This window comes from Aulostomus chinensis, chromosome 15 (genome assembly GCF_037954235.1).
Source record: "Aulostomus chinensis isolate RoL2024-O1b breed Wild chromosome 15, RoL_Achi_v1.0, whole genome shotgun sequence".
Taxonomy (NCBI): Eukaryota; Metazoa; Chordata; class Actinopteri; order Syngnathiformes; family Aulostomidae; genus Aulostomus; species Aulostomus chinensis.
In genome coordinates this window covers 16,344,582-16,362,489 of record NC_141334.1, presented here as the reverse complement: position 1 = coordinate 16,362,489, position 17,908 = coordinate 16,344,582, and the positions used below count along the sequence as shown (strand labels likewise).

Sequence of the window (17,908 nt, the reverse complement as noted above, 5' to 3'; positions counted from 1 at the left end):
TCTTCTTCTCCTCCTCCTCCTCCTCCTCATGAAATGTTTGTACAACTGTGTCCCCCATGTAGCCTCTGGAAGATAAATCTATGTCAGCGCAGGTGGGATTGCACTGTGGTTGCCAGTAGGTCCGAGACAATTACTGTGTGGCTTGCTTCATATGTGCAATCTAAAGCAAATCAATGTAATGCAACAGTCTGCCATTAATCCTTTGTAAAGCTTGCAGTGTGTGTGTGTGTGTGTGTGTGTGTGTGTGTGTGTGTGTGCGCGCGCACCAGGGTTGATCCAGCACATTTCTGACAAACTGTCAACAAAAACACAGCATTAATATCCCATAGATTAATAATGCACATGCTTTTTAGATCCTGCGGATGTTTTAATCTAAATCTAAATAATTGAACAGGTCCTAATTTTTATGAGATCCCTTATTTATGTAACTAACTCTCTCACGTCTTAACATTTTGTCGACTTTTGTTGGCAGCAATCATCTCAAATCTGATCTGGAACTAACAGAAGCCTGACACACCAATGCCTTTCCCCTGACAATCAAATTAATAGTTTAATCAGGAGCCCAAGGTGAGATCCCCCTGAACTCTACTGGGGATGATGTTTTCACCTTAAAGTGACTCCTGTTTGTGCTTGCACATTCTTGACAAGCGTATTCCTGCAGGAGCTTAAGTTTCTTATTCAGCACCATGGATAGATCCTTAACCAGCCTGATGATGGCAAAAAAAAAAAAAAATCACTAGCCACAGTGTGAAGTTGGAGGCTGCAGAATAAAATGCGTACAGGTTTCTTTACAAAGCATCAGTCACCAATGCAGGACTGTTAAATCCAGAATATATTTAATGCAAGAGGTTACATAAAAAAACATCTATTGTCTACTTATTCATATCAGGGTCATGGGGTGCTGGAGCGAGCACAGAGCGGAGAGCATGCAAACCCCCCTGGATGGGTTGCCAGTCCATCAAAGGGCATGAGATTGACAGGACCCCACAGGACCTTCTTCCTGTTAGACGACAGAACCAACCGCTGAGCCAACGTGCCACCCGCAACTGCAATAATCTAATTTAAATCCTGCTGTCTGACAGCGCAAATCTGTAACTCTGAAGCAGCCACACAGTAGACTAATGGGACAGCCAATTAGAAGAAGTCAGTATTTCACAAACTGCATCATAGCGGAGGCACACAAATGTTATTTACTCAAGAGACATATGTATAGGGTTTTAAAAGCCTGTTAAAAACATAATGTATCACCATGGTTTGGTGTGTTGGCGCCAGCTAATGGAATGCTTTTTGTCAACAAAGCTCTTAACGTTATGGACTGTCACATCAATTTTGCTCACATTTTTGCTGCTTTATTTTGGTTTGGATGTGTAGTAGCCGATCACCACGGTTGCATTTTTACAATTTCTATGATTTTTCGCCATCAGAGGCTAAAGGACACGATGAGACGGCGTAAGAGAATTTAAATTTATTTACGTCTCGCCTTTTGACTGTACAAAAACAATCAGTTTCAGGACATCAAATTTAACGTTTGATTTCACGCACAGGAGAGAAAAATAAAACCTTTGACCTCAGTTACTAAAATAGTCACAGCAAGAGACAGATGAGGGTTATTGTGCTTTCATAGCAGTTAATAAATGGAGAGAATGAGCAGAACAAGGGTTGTAGACTGGGTTTTGGATATACCAAATATCACTTTATTCTTATCAGTGAGGATTAGCAACCTATCTAATCACTGGCTGTGTTTATAACCCCTGTATGATGCTTTTATTGTTGTAATGTAACCTTGAAGAAAAAGAGAGGGAGCCTTGAATATTGTCATTTAACTATCCTCAATATTACAGAGAAAACTCTAATTTTCCAGCCATGTCTGATGATGTAGCTGCTTGATAGAACCTGCTAGCAACCCAGCTAATGAGATGTAAGGACTCCTCAGCTCCTGCATGGCAACGTAAACATTCAAGTGTCAGGATATCCTGACGCTGATTAACTCAACCTGGACCATAACAAAATTATACTTCATCTTTTTGTACCAAAGATAACCCTGCATACATCTGTTGTTTACTATGTATCAAGGAGTGAAAATATTGTGTACCATTGATCAAGATGATGATACTTCTGCAGCATGCTCATAGCAGATTCTGCTGCTCCTGCTGCTGCTGTTGGTCATGTTAATTAAATAATTAATCTTGTTTATCTCAAACATATTCCTGCTGAACCCAGACGAAAATGCATGAATTATATGCATGTAAATATTAGGACTATTACCGTGATGGAACATTCTGCACTCCTGCCTCCCCTCTAGGGTCTCGTCTTCGCCAGGAAGACTTCCCTCCCCGCATCGTCGAGCACCCCTCTGACCTCATTGTGTCCAAGGGGGAACCAGCCACTCTCAACTGTAAGGCGGAGGGCCGTCCAACCCCCACGGTGGAGTGGTATAAAGACGGGGAGCGCGTTGAGACGGACCGCGACAACCTCCGTTCGCAACGTATGCTGCTGCCCAGCGGGTCTCTCTTCTTCCTACGCATTGTCCACGGAAGACGGAGCAAGCCTGATGACGGCAGCTACGTGTGTGTGGCTCGCAACTATTTGGGCCAGGCTGTAAGCAGAAATGCATCTCTAGAAGTAGCATGTAAGTGTGACTCTTCCTCACATCCCCTGTGGGCATAAAAGTGATAGTAATATTCACTAGGATTCATGTGTTAAAGTTCCATCTGAAAGGGTTGAGTTAGTGTGAAATGAAGCACTACATTTCGGAAGTTGCAGTGTGATCATATAGATGTCATCTGTCACAATATGAGCAGCATCACCTAATCACTGAACCTACAGATGTGTGTGCGCGCGCGTCTGTGTTTGAGCTTAGCCATGTGCATAGCATGTGTGCGCATATGTGTGTGAATATGTTTTCAGCCTGCTAGTGAGACCTGTTTGGATGACCTGTTTGAGTAGTGTGCGGGCAGAGCTGTGAATGGCTCCGGGGAGGGAGAGAAAAAAACAGGGGGTGGGGTGGGGGTGGGGGGGCAGGATTTTAACCTAGCTAACTCCCCTCCACTGTTTGGATTTGGAAAAGATGCAGCCTGCTCCCAGCCAGTTCTCTCCCTGTGTGGGAGAGACCCTCTGGGCTATTCACATTTCCATTATGTGCTAAACTGAGCTGATTTCTTGCCATGAACAAGATGCACACATGCTTGGACGCACACACAGATATACATGTGTGCACACACAAACACCCACACTGTCTCCCCTGCTCTGTGTTCCTCACTCTTACAGAGTATGCAAGCTGGAAACTGGGAATTCCAGGCAAAAAAGCATATTCCTATTGATTTCAAACTCTAGTTTCTGCTCTGTTTTTGCCCAGTAATCCAACTATATGTGCTGCGCAATATAGGTGGATTTAGCAGACGTTGGACTCGATGTTCTGGGATGTGATGTGATAAGACATGGAAGGAAGTCTAACCACCAGAATTATGGTCTCACCGTTGCTGTTGTGGCTTGTGCTGCTTTGTCACCCACTCAGATCTGTTTTAGGCTTTATGGGGAAATCATAGACTAGGAGGGAAAAAACTGAGATAAGAGCTCGAAACCTAATAGAGTCTCAGCTGGGACATTATCTCAGATCTGTGTGTCTTTTGGGCACCATATTCTCCTTTTGTCTTATTGCCTTTTTTCCCCATTACACACTTATATTTCTATTGTCTGTTTTTACCTGTGCTGTTTCTTTTCCTTTCTCCTGAAACGACCGTGTGCTGTATTGTTCTGTAAATTCTAACTTCAAATAATGTTCAATACAAATAGCTTTTACATATTAAATGGAGACACTGGGGTGTTTGATACCACAGTTGACAAGTATTTGTAAAACGCATCCGTTTTATTGTGAACATCTCGGATAGTTTGAAGACTGTAAATACCCACACAAAAGACACCCAAGAGCCCCAAACCTTGACTGAAGGCCAACTTTATGAACACAATAAGTGTGTCAGAATGATTTTGTGTGGATCTTCCGGTTCTCCCTAAAATACAATAAAGCTCATTTGTATTTTGCAGCTCAGAAAGACATTTTGAATTCATGCTCAGGAGTTGATTGTCACATCCATTGTCAATGTAGAAGCCAGAATTATTTTTTGACATTTGTGTGGCGTACATAAACACGTATAGAGGGTAAAATTTATATTGTTGCAAAGATCAAACACTTCTGCAAATATAAGAAATGGAATATGGTTGAATTTTGTAGTTTCAGACTGGCTTCTATGTCCGACATCATGACTATGTAAGCTTTGCTGTTTAGTTGCTATAGGTTTAAAGTCAGTGCTTTTCTCTTACCCCATAAATCTGTGCCAACAGTAGCAGTAAAAACAACACACACACACACACACACACACACACACAAAAACTACTTTCTAATCTTTCTAATCTACAACTGAAGTTACACCAGCGTTGATCTTTTTTGTGTAGCCTGCTTTGTTCTATGCTGTCTCCTCATTTGCAGATAGTGTCAAAAGGTTGGTTTATCTGGAGGTTATCTTAAAAAAAAAAAAAGCACAGCAAGAGCCAAGGCAGCCTCCAAGGATGGTGTAATTTTTTTGAATATCATGGCTACGGGGATGAATAATCGCATGACTTCTTCAGGGGTTGCAGGAGCCTGCCAGTAATGCTGAGCCCAGCTTCTTTAGTATATAAACATCCTTAAAATGTTCTAATAGGCTCCTGTTTTGTACCTCAGCTAGTGGCTTAGAATATGCAGCTAAATAGAAAGGGAGGGTGGGTGGTTGGTTGGTTGGGTGGGGGGGGGCCACAAACCCTTGGGTACATTTATGCTGTACAAGCTCAATTCTGCTGGTTCGTCATGCATTTTATGAGCTTTAGTGTGAAGGAAATTTGAAAGGATATTATGTATTCTACGGTGATGCCAAAAACACTTCAGCTGTTTAAGTAGCAAAGTTGAAAATGTGTAAATTATGCAGATCTGCCTGATAGATGTGCAGCTGGCAGGGCTGCATAAACAAGTAGTTTTTAAAGCTTTTGTTTGTCTTGTAAATTCATCAATCTACACTTTAAAAATGGTGAATAGTAAAGCTCACAACAAAGAATCAATAGCAGAATTATACCGTACGGCTTTATTGATTTTCTTATCCAAACGTGTATAAAATGGAAGAGAAATGCACCAGAAACACACAAAAATAACAGTTTTGCTTAATGCCGAGGACTATATCAGTGTGTATGTGTGTTCTCATTTGTTTGTTGTATTCCCTGCTAAAACATTACGGCAGGGATGACATATTTTTGCAGGTCAACCCAGGAGTAAACACCCCCACTGGTTCCTTCAACTAAAACCCAAATTGGGTTTTTCCATCTTATTTTGAATTATTTCAGCAAAAAAGAGCTCTGTGACGAGCAGAAGTCTACATGAGAATTGAACGCTTTCGCTCTGCAAGTTCACGAACTGAACACAGCCTTTAGGATTTTTTTTAGCGCCTAAATGCAGTCACTAGATGTACGAAGCTAACATTGTGTGGTATTTACCGACAGGTTTTATGCCTTAGAACAAAATGTGGAATTATCTTGAATTCTAACAACCAAAATGTCAGTGCTCATTTCTGCGCATGTTTCGGGACTTATTCTTGCACCACTCGAGTGCATTACGTTCACGCAGTACTTCAGTCTCACCTGCAGTGTTTTGTCCTTTCGCTCAGTGTTGCGTCGCGCTGAAGCTACTTTCCTGTGTTCTGGATTTACAGTGTGGATGTGTTGGTTTTTTATTGATTATTGAGTTATTCACTCTACATGTTACATCTGAACCCTTGAAAGTCTTGAAAATGTGATCCCAGACGGGTCGAGGGCACGTCTCTTGTAGTCTTGTTGAAATTCTATTTCCTGAAGGGTCTTGCTGGTTGCATATTTGACACCGATGATAACATCAGCCATTTCTGCGAGAAATGAGACCATGTCTGTTTATTATTAGAAGATCTTGTATTTTATGCTCGATAAACAAGACTCATTGTGCTTCTAGTTGCTGAAGAATTTTTTACACATCCAAGTATGCAATTTTAATAATCTACAATCACCTGCTGTCAGTGTGTACAATCACTGAGCTGGCTTCTCGCATCCTCAGTCAGACGCCGCAGCAGCTGAGCGCTACTTCAGAGCAGCGTCAACAAACAAGTGATGGACCTCCAGGCCACCAGTAGACTGGCACTAATCATCATCACGAGAGGCTGTTGATGGAATTAGAACAGCTCCCGCAAACTGTTACAGGACAGAAAGACATAAACAGTGATGTGGTGAGAAGCCAGGGAGGTGTGTGTGTGTGTGTGTGTGTGTGTGGGGTGGGGGGGGGGGGTGTGTAAGGGTGTTCATTAGTGCAAAATTCAAGACCAAGATGAATCCCCCTGCTGTTTGAGTGTGTTAAGTGAATTAAAAGCATCATCAGTCAGCCAGACAATCATCAGTTGAATCTTCCCAGTCAAACACGAACGCAAATGGCAGAGTGGAAAATAAATCTAGTGTCTGGATTGTTTGTACTATCCAGAATAAGTACAGTACATCATCTCAAATAATTTAATCTGTATTAGAAGCACTTGTCCCAATTATAGACACAAAGCATGATTGCGTAGTCTAAAAAAGACATTTTCTTAACTTCCACAAGATTAAAAGACTGCCTTTTGTTGCCTCTGTTAGCTCACGGTTGAAGCTTTTTTGTCTCCTCACACACATTTTCTCTACAGAGGAAAAAAAAAGTCTCTCCACAGTTCAAATCATGATAACTTGCTGCTCTTTCAACCGATTTTGTTTTTTGCAGTTTGGATGGTGACAAATGTACAAATTATACTAAAATATTTAAATATTTTAGCAGCAATATTTCTGCAATCAGACATAATTTATCCTGTGTAATTATCTTCAAAGAATTTTCTTTTTCTTTTTTCTTTTTCCTTACAGCATGGGAGATGCCCCCCCACCCCACCATGATATCATTTTGTTTGTATTTTTGAAAACAGATAAATCACTTAAAATATGCATTGTGTTTCTGTCAGGCTTTATGTATTTCTTGATATTTTATTTATTAATTATATAAAACGTGCTGGTACAACTGCTGCACCATCAAATAACTCTAACCTGTCAAATTAGCAATATTTAAAGAGCAGTGCTTGTGCTGTTATGATTTGCTCCAGAGACATTTTGATTTTAGCAGAAAGGAAATCTTACACAATACAAGCGCGCGAAGGTGTCAAATTGTTAAATATAGGTTATAAACTTCATTTGAAATTTGTATCTCGAGTGGTTCTCATTGTCTCGCTCGGCCTCCTTGTCGCTGTGGTCTCTTCAGTGCCGTCCATTCCTTAGAGCCATTCAGTGTTCTAGACTAGGCAGTAAACAACATTAGCCTAATTGGCATAATTTGAAAGTCAACGCCATGCTTTCTCCAGGCATGAAATAATGTTCTCCTGCAAAGCGTCTCACATGGAAGAACTCATTTATTCCCACCTCCACATTTGTGCTTTAAAACTGGCACATACACCATGTGGGTAGTGGATTAGAAAGTATTTGTGTGTTTGTTCAAGCTTCCAATAGATCCTGGCCAGGCTTCTGAGAGGGGATTTTGTTGTGATAACAGAAATGAGGTTGTGGTCAGCCGTTATTAAGCACCTATCCAGTGCTTGCGGTTGGATTCTGGAAATGTCGTACACCACTTAAGGTTCAGCAGTGCTTCTATTGGGAATCATTCTCTGGTGTTTTTTTTTGGGGGGGGGGGGTGGTTTTTTGTTATGTCGAAAGTGGCAAGTTGCCCTTAATCGCGCCTTTCACTCTTACCCATTGACAAGATCCAAAGTTAAGTGCCTGCCAGCCCTGTGTGTTCCCAGGCAGATTGTCAATGTTTTCTCTGAGTAGATCGCTTGGCCACATTGCACCATCTGTTGCCAGTCTGACAGCCCTTTAGTGTACTTATCCCCCAGTTTGCCTTCCTCTGACTTAGTCTCTTTCAGCCCGTCAGATCAGAACTGATCTGCCTCACCTGCCTGTAAATGGAAATGTGCATTGAGATCTTCATTCACTGCTGCTGCTGCTGCAAAAAAGTTAAACTGCTATGACGATCGCATGGAAGGAGTTGTTAAAGGCACCACAGCCTTTAACCGAATGCATCGTGTTAACGCGTCTGGTTGAGCTGACAATTTCACGAGTAACCTCTCCATCTCTCTAAAGGCTTTCGGAAAGAATAGCAGCTGAAACACAAATCTTAAAACGTAGCCTCACAACTGCTCCTTCATGCTTGCTGTCTGTTGTTTATATCCTGGAAATGTTTGTCAGATAAATCGGATACTGTAGCTCTGGCTTGTCAGTGTTACTATGGCCCTCTCTTTTTCTGCTGTTGACAGTGCAGTGAGGAAAGCTACCCCCCCTCCAAGCTCCTACAACAAAGGATAAGGCCAAAGTCCCAGAGAGTGATCATCTCCTGGAAGGGAACTTTCTCATACTCGGGGCACTTGGAGACTTCAGATCCTAATCATAAACCCTCCAAAATGACTTAGGAAACATTTGATCTCTCTGATTGAGATGCCACAATTTGAAGTGGCCTATCCTGCAAGAGCTATTTCTTACAGGTCAGAATGGTAGATTAAACATATTTTCTCTTAAGGCTTGTATTTTTCCTAGTCTATAAAATGCATATGTAACATCCTAGGAATATTTGGTTGCTGTGTCATTGTCAAGACCCCTGTTAAAAGCCCTCTCATGCTCGTGAGAGCGCAGATAGAGAGGTGACCATGCAGGGCAGGCAGGGGGAACATATTTTTGCTTCTTCTTTGTCTTTTTTTTTCTCTTTTATTGGTGTAAAACAGGGAGATAAAGGGCTAGCATCTGGTGCTAACTGGACCATGCTCACTCCTTGGAGGTCTGTGCAATGTGAGGTTCGGTAAGTTAGCTAAGGGCTAGCATCTGGTGTTAATTGGACCATGCAAACACCTTTAAGAGCTCTGGTGCACTTTCTTACAGATGGTTGGAAGAAACATATGCCTGGTGTGAAGAAGCATAATAACTAGATTACAATGTGGTAACTTGCTGTAGCGTAACACTCTTAAGAGGCAACTGCGTTGATTTGAGACTTAATAATTCTGAATTCATCCAAGATTTGTTTGTATAAAATGAATTTAGGCAGTTAATTCCACCCTGTTGTGCTCAGTGTGCACTGGTAATTAACTTTGCTGGTCATGTTGCTCTCTTGATTTCGGATGACCCTTTTTGTACTCCACCTTCATTCGATGCCATTTTGCAATGCAATACTTCTTCTGATAGCGCGACAGGAGATAACATTTTAACATCAAATATCCACAAGAACCTCTCACGTCACGTTTTTAAGACATATTATGGGATATTTACTGATGTAGCTTAGGACACAAAACAAGACATTTAAATATCTTAAACAAGTGTCAGCTCCAGTTCGACTAATACTAACTCATTTGCAGGTGTAGGACTCAGACTCAGACTGAAACTGGGGTCAGATGTCAAAGAGAAAAATCAATCAATGTGCATTTTTATTCAGGATCTCATTCTATTGTTGCAGTTTCAAGCTGCAGATACTATCACCGTCTTAATTTCATAGCTGCAAATGCGTTTTGGTGTATCGAAAGATGAAGATCCTAAAACAATAGAGGCAAGACAGGAGCTAGAGCTGAATATTCCTCTCCGGCTTGATTGCCTCTGCCATGAAAACAGCGAGAACCGTCTCCATCAATGAGCTTTGACAGGCACACAGCTCACTCTCTCACTTGGTAGAACTCAATCTAGCTCGCCCAGCGCTCCATCTCACAGTCAACTTAAACAAATAATACTCCAGACTGAATGTTGTTGCTCTAGAAAAAAAAAAAAAAACTCCAAAAAAAGAAGCAATAAATATGATAAATATTCCATCGTAAGATTTCAGCCTGAGGAGTTTGTTTGTTGCTTGTAATAAACAAACTGCGGATAAATATATCAGCTATCTGCACATTGAAAATGTTTTTTTCTTTTTTTTTTCAAAAAAAGCCTCTCAATCAACCAGACTCAATAGCCTCCTTCCGCAGCGTGATACCAGTCATTTCAGTTCTAGTGAGACTACCGGTCAACCATCAAAGGAAGCACAAAGTATTAACTTCTGTAATTAAAAAGCCCAGCCAAAATGAATTTGGACCATCCAAAATTGAAAGTCTGGCACCAAGCCTGCTTAAAATCCTTTACTCCTCACAGGCATTTCAGGTTCTGTAATTAATAATTGGCAGTGCCTGTGAAATAAAGCCTTCAAAATAACTCCCTGTTCTGTTACAGTGTCTCATGATTGTCTGGATTTTGGTCACTTATATTTTTCCGTCTTCATGAGCAACTTATTCATTAATGTATTTATTTATGGAAGTTGAGTATCTCTCCTCCTCAGAGCACTTGACTCTCATGCTTCCGTCCGTTCAAGTGGCTGAACGATGTTTACGTATTTGTACATTAACTTCACTTTTTCCTCAAAATAAAAACAAAGATATATTATGTCATGACAAAAAAAAAAAATCACATGACACGATTTATATTCTACTGAATTCACCCGTGATGAAAATAAGATGCAAGCTACTGGAAACTATTTCATAGTAACTGCAAAGTGGAATTGCAGGTTATTTTTATATATATATCTGTTAAATCTGACTAAATATTGTACCACCCTACCTAGAAAATGTCCCATTAATGCATCTTAAAAATGCGCTTTAATCACGACCATGTTGTCAAAAAATAAATAAATGCTCCTTCTTGATTTTCCATGTAAAACTCCAGGGGGCTAATTTGATAGAAAAAAAAAAGCCATTTAATATAATTTTCCTGATATTAATTATTTAACATTTTCAGAACTTTCTTTTTTTTTTTATTCAATTAATCAGAAACATTGGTGGAAATCCTTCAAAAGAAGAAGAATTAAAAAAAAAACAAGTTGAGGCTAATGACCGCAGCAGTCAGTGCCATCGGTTAGCGTAAGGTAGCCGATGAGGCGTTTGCATTTGGAAGACATCGGCACACCTTTGCTCAGGATCATATTGGGTCATGCTGCTCACAGGCACTTGTCACAACCTGTGATGGAGGATCCCTGTCATGAATAAACCAAATACTGTTCCGAGGTGTCCTGCCCACCCATTGAAATTCCTTAAAGCAGAGTGGAAAGGTGCTGCTGCCAGCTATTCAATATATCTGACAGGAAGAATAACAAATATAGTTACTGTCAAAGTAGCCTCACGTTTTAAGACTGTAGTAGCCTGAGGGAAGTGGTAATACATACAACGAAATACTACACCTCATCATTTTGTCATACTCCTTCTATGTGTATGTACATGTGTGGACTGTCAAACACATGATCCGTTTTCTATATGACAGATCATATTTTGATTCGTTACACGCTGTTGACTGAGGTATTTTATTATGATGCAGTATATTATGATCTGTAGTTTAATGCAGTCATGTCTCAACGTTGCAATTTGAAATATTGCTAATATATCTCCTTTTTAGATGAGTTGGCACTGGCTGGAGCTACTCCATTAGCAGATCTTGAATGAGGCCTTCACGCTATTACGGATGCAGCTGTAACTTATTGCTGCTGTCACCTCTGCAGCTGCACTACAGCCTTCTGTTTTCAGAAAGATGCATCAAGTTATGTTTTATAACCAGTCAGGACTTCCTATGAAATATTCAGAGGGTATTATAGTTAAAATACAAGTTAAATCACCTTGGTAATATTTTACTGACCTCTGCGCTCATACTATGAGTACAGTGTGTGTGTGTGTGTGTGTGTGTGTGTGTGTGTGTGTGTGTGTGTGTGCGCGTTCCTTTTTTCATGAATCCGAGCGTGAAAAAGCTCAGTCGTGTGTTTCTCAAAACGATAACTTACAGTTGTTGATCTGTGGATGTAATTTGTACAATTTCTGCAGGCTTGTCTTGGCTAATGGGTAAGTGCTTATTTTAGTTAGATAGATTTATGGAAAAACAAACACCCAATAATATTGGCTCAATTAGAAGCGGTAGTATTACTGAGTGTTATCCTCTTTCTTTCATTAAGCAAGAATTGGAGCTCAGTCATCTGGTCTTTTCTTTGGTAAAATGCCAATAATGTGAGTAACCGTATCCACTCCCTTCAGTGGTCGCCAGTCTGGCTCTGGTGATTGTGAGGAACATCCCGAGCCAGCCAGAGGGGCTCTGTAGTCACTTTATTATTCATGTGACCTACCCAACATCTCACCCAATCTAGGCCAAAGCACTGTTCAAAACGCTAAGTGTCCCATTCCGGACTTCCGTTTGTCCATTCATTCACCTCCATCCCATCAGGGAAGGTCAACAACTTCATCTATCATATCCTCTGATTCATAAGAATTGCCAAGGTAAGGGCAACAGTAAGATGACATCAGACTCCCCCCGGTGTGCACCCATCAGGGTAAAAAAGAATATCCGGAAGCTTGATTAATTCATGAAATCGACTGAACATAGTATCTTTGTTTTTATCTATCCTCAGAGCACTTTAGCATGTGTTTTCTCAGGCTTTTACCTGGGTTAGGCAGGTTAGTTCATAAATAAATGCTTTATGCAAGACAAGGGCGAGCACCTTTACGTGGCCTGTCTGTTGTTGCTTTTTAAACCAGAGCATCCTCAAAGTGCTCGGCTCCAGTGGGTGTAAACTTATTCCACTGCACTATAGGGGTTTAACGACAACAAGTCAGAATCCAGACATGTTTGTGTGTTTCTGAAGTCCATTTTGCCTTTCAGGTACTCACAAAATAGGTGTTTTAATTTCACAACAATTTCTTTCCCGTTTTATTTCTCCAGATTGTAGAACGAGCTAGCCAGGTGTATTTAGTGTTAAGCTAATAGTGACTGAAGGTTAACATCATCAGCTACAGCAGCAAAAACTGCCATAAGTACCTTTTGTTTGTGCTCCAAATTGATGTTGGTCACCTTTAAATGTGAAAGACTTTTTTAATGGGGTTTTAATTTAAATGGAGGTTATTTTGCCCGCATGTGGTAGTAAGTGGTTGTCATGGAGAACAAACCTTCCCAGTCTTTCACCTGTAATATGTGAAGTAATACACCAAGGGGCTACGGGTGTAAATTAGCATTTCTGCTAACTCCAGCATATTTGCAAATGGATTCATACCGATGTTCAATAATATGCGCTGTCCCTTTCAAATAAAGATTAAATGAAAGATAATCATAAAAATATGCATAAAAGTGTGTTTTGCCATTCAACTTCTTCGAAATAGCTGTCTTAAGCTCACGAAATGTTATTTTCCCCATCGCATATGTTTATCTTGAAGCTAATTGAGACTCAGCTGAGGCTAAAAACAGTAAAACTGTCAAAAAATGTCTCTTTTCAAACTCAGTAATCCACAAGTACTGTGATTTGAGCTGAAAAGGTTCGCAAAGAGCTGGTGTTAAGTTCTTTAGTTTTAGATCAAATCAAAGTATTTGTGGATTACCAAGCATATGGCTGGATACCAAAGATAAAGACCATTCCAGACCAGACACTTGAGAGTTTGAAAACAGACATTTGTAGATACTAACAGCAAAGTTGCCATTAGCTTCCTGGGCCAAATATCCATGGCTGGCTCTTTCTGCACTCAAGAATCACAAAGAAGTGATGCGGGAGTGAAAATAAAACACCTTTTGTGTGTTCGACACCTGTTTACAAGTTCTTCACATGCAAATTGTACTTTTTTGGTTGAAGTTTTTGGTGTTGATAGAGCAGGAGGTGGACTAGAAGACAGATTTAGAGCTAGCGTCAGGAGTCTTAAGAGGGTTTTTGCTAATTAAACAATAAATGTTCCATCCCTGGATAGATCCAAACCATGCTGTGCTTCTCTTTCCAGTCCTCCAGTCTGTACTGGGTCTTGTGCGTTCTACCTCATGGATTTGTGTGCACTGCTGTGCTATGATCCATTTATGCTGTGAGGACTCTTAAATCCTTCTCTGCAGCTGTAAAAAAAGTCCCTTATCTGAATTAAAAGTGATAGGAAACACTTGTCATGAGCTTTGGGGTCTATATAGGCTTAACATCATGGTTAAAGACATTTTACGCCAGTTCACAATAAATGAAGGCAAGCCATGTAATTGCACTTTTTGCACAAGTGACATTTCTTTTCTCTTTTTTTATTTTTTGCCAGTGACTCTTCAGCGAGGCTTTTTTTCCCCCTCGCAGCTAGTGTTTTCAAGTCACACGAGAGACTGTCTTGGCTGCTGTATCTAGAAGGAAAAGGGATATTGCTTCCTCCATTCAGTGTTAACATGAAGCACACAACAAGTCTAATGGGATGTTTCACAATAACAGCATTTGCCAGATCACAGGAGCCACAACACTATGCTAACCCTTTACAGCCCAGGCCAAGTGGAAGATGGCACAATACTGAGAGCAGATCCATAAGCATCGTGCCACATCAAAAGCAAGATATAAATACTGCATTCACACCAGTGAGTCTCAACTGCTGTCAAAACAGGCTGTTGTAAAATTTTGACTGTGTTCGGAGTCAATCATAGCTTGTAGGACGTATGGCTTTTAATCAATAGTAAACAAAAAACAGACTTGCATGTGATACAAATGCACAAAATAATGTCTGTGTGTGTGGAAAAGCTTTCTTACAAGGGAGCATTTCAACTCTGAGTGCACAGAACAGTATCCGCAAGCAAAAGCATCCTTGTGAGTGAGCATTGCTGCTACCAGGCTGTGACTAGCACAAGCCATACCCTTCCTGAGCACTTGCTCGCTCATCTAGTAGAATTTTAGACCTCGGAGGCTGTTGTGTCTCCTCCACTGATTGGTCAGTTTGAAAACTAACCTTTGAATGGCTATTTGGTTGGATCACAGTGAGGCAGGCCTGAGAGAACATCTGTTTCCTTGATTTCTTCATTATGTCAAAGGAGGTCAATCTCAAGCCTCTGTTATACTTTCCCTGTCTGGTCAAGAGGGTCTCGTGATGTCATTTAATCATCAGAGGGTGTTGTGGATGGTCTGCTGGACAATTGATTTTGACTGTGCACACTTCAGCAACATGATACGATGCTAGATGGGCTACCTGTGCTTGTAAAACAAAATGGATGACTCCGACGAGAGGTTGTGGAGAGTTTTGTGATTACCCACACAACATATCTGTAGTGTGCATGCGTGGAATATATCTTCCTCGAGATCTCGATCTGCTGTTTAATGTGGAATGTCAAATCAGATGTCCTTAAATGTGTTCCTGGAAACACTCAGCTTCTGGGATGGATGCCATTTACAAGGTTTGTTCACAACACTTGAGCGTAGCATCGGTGGTTGTAGTTGGTAGTTTGGAACTAGTTGCTGCAGCTAAACTGACCATGTTCATTGCGAGAGACATGCGTTACTGCATGACAGGTCTGTTTTTGTTTTGTTTTTTTCCACATCAGGTGACGACGTGATCCTCCAGGGATTTAAAAATGATAAACTCTCCATGGGAATTGCCCTGCAGCACAAACTGAGCCCTCGTGTCTGCTTGAAAATCCTTTTACCATGTTTCCAAAGTGTTTCATAGATGCAACGCCCATTTAGTTTTAGGATTTCATTCACTTTATTCATTAATACAGCCTTCTAGGTGACTAAATATGAGTTTATGATACTGTGTTTTAGTATGGATGGATGATGAAAGTGACCATGAAGGAGCCCAGACATCAGACACTGCCATTTCCATCCTAGACTCTAAAGTCACCTTGACATGAGATGAGTGGGTGTAGGGTTGCACTTGTCTCAGCCCTGTCTTTGTGGAACGGTTGCTCTTACGTGTGCTTGTATCATGCAGCGTGCCTGGTTTGTGTGTGTGTGTTTGTGTGCGTGTGTGTGTATTTCAATGTGAAGAAACTAACGAGATGCCATAACAAAATCCACATATTGCTGAAAAACCTACTGGTAGCGTCTATTTGATTATACAAAGGGCGGCTGTGTGGGGAGCAGCTTTATAAAGCGACCGTGTCCCTGTGTAAAGGATGATGCTCTCATGGTTTGTGGGTTAGCTTGGTGTCATGCTCCAGTAGTTAATGTGCACTAGTTTATTGCTGCAGATGTTGTCCGCGTGGGGACTGGAGCTGAGGAGTGACCAACAGAGCTCAGCGTGTGGAGGAATGGACAGTGTGTTCCAGAACAGATGTTTGCAGCCTTTGTGCGTTTGTCATTTGGGCTTTAATCTGGTCAGTGAAGGGCATAGAAGGCAAAGGGGAGGGATCCTGCGTTGCATGGGGACCCCAGCTGTCTACTCTCTTTGGAAAGTCAACCCCCTCGCAAATCTTAAATTTACTCCTACGCTCATGCGCCCCCCCAAGTCAAATCAATACCCACATGCAAACCAAAAAGCACCCACTTTGTAATTGGCTCAGAATTAGGGCACATGGTGTATTGTTGAACCTGTGGAGATTATGCATTATGCTTAAATCTGTGGAGATTATGCAGCTCCAGGATATTATGCCTCCATTTTCTCTGATTGCCTCTTTCCCTGCCTGTACTATAGTGAATATCCCACTCATTTTATCCCTTGTTTTCTTTCCTAATATTGCACTTCACTCTCTTTTCACTTTCCTCTGAATTCCCATCTGTTGTCTCTGTCTGCCCCTCTACTATTCTCTTGTATTCTCTCTTCTTTGCTTCCTTGCTCTCCCTCTCTCTCTCTCTCTCTGTCTCCCTCTCTCTCCCTCACTACCACTTCTCTTTTGCTCCTTCCTCTTCTCCTTTGGGCCTCTGGCTGTCTCCCCACAAGTGATGTTCTCCTGGCCAGATGATGCATGCATATCTCTTGTGTCTTCTTGATGCTAACTCACGTCGACATTTGCACAGCATTGTGGGATTCTGCTCTCGGTCATATTTCATGTAATGATGAAAATGATGATGAGGAATGGGGGGGGGGGGGTATTTTTTTGTCCTTGTCTTTTCTTCAATATCAATCAATGCAGGGAGATATGATGGAAGATAATGGCTGTTCACAGAACGAGTTGAAGGGAGATTAGCTTTATGTTTGGATGAGGTAATTTTCACTTTTCAGATTTGTTTTCTCTACGACACTCCCACACACACACACACACTCACAAACACACACACAAACTACTAATCACTGGGGTTCTGTCTTGCATTTGATGATTTTTTTTTTCAGTTTTTCGTTTGTTCATTTGAATATTATGTTCCAGTGAAGAGGCAGGAAGTGAAAATAACCCTGAATAGAATATGTATTTTCCTTGCGTGTGCGCTTTATGAGAGGAAATATGTTACAAGCAAAAACCAGAGTGAGAGGGGAAAGTGAAGATAAACACGCACAGGGAAGGGGGGGGGGCTAAGTTATTGGACTAACCCCGGAGAGAGGATGCGTGGAGGCTATGCCTGCCTTTTACCCCTCCAGCAGTGTCTCCTATGTGTGTATGTGCGGTATATTAGCTGCGACTGGTAGAGAGTCAGAGAGAAATGCGGGTGGTAGTGTGCACATTTTCTTGCCAGTATGCAAAGCTGTGTCAGTGGATATCACATCTATGGAAGAAAGATTTCTTCACAGTCTTCGCTACACCCTAATTAATCTGCTTAAACCTGCTAGGCCTGTCTCCAGCACTCTTACACATCAGAAAAGCAGGCAGCTCTGAATCCAACCAGGATTTTCTCCATGGATGCCAGTGGAAAATCACTCCAGCCCCACAGCTGACAGCTTTCTGTCAGCAAGTGCAGAAATGCATATAAAGTAGAGAAAAACATACACCTCATCATTTCCCATGATGGATGTTGGGTGGGAAGCAGTTGTCACAAGGGGTCATGAAGCCACTGAAACAATCAGGTTGCCAGTTTATATTGCCTGCCTGCATCCGTCGCCTATTGGATGAAAGGCGCTTTGGTAGCCAACAGATGAAGCAATTTATGATCAGTAGTGTTCTCTTAGCCTTGCCCTGG

The 17,908-nt window shown here is 41.3% G+C and overlaps 1 protein-coding gene across 5 annotated transcripts in view; it reads left to right on the top strand.

Annotated features, from left to right (window-relative positions):
- Positions 1 to 17,908, top strand: part of LOC147248940 (roundabout homolog 2-like) — a 98,532-nt gene that overhangs the window by 12,592 nt on the left and 68,032 nt on the right. For all 5 annotated transcript variants that reach the window (XM_086225930.1, XM_086225927.1, XM_086225929.1 and 2 more), the window contains one exon: positions 2,303 to 2,629. In XM_086225930.1, coding sequence (XP_086082056.1) covers positions 2,488 to 2,629 — 142 coding nt within the window. In that variant the 5' untranslated portion in view covers positions 2,303 to 2,487. The remainder of the gene's footprint in view (positions 1 to 2,302; positions 2,630 to 17,908) is intronic.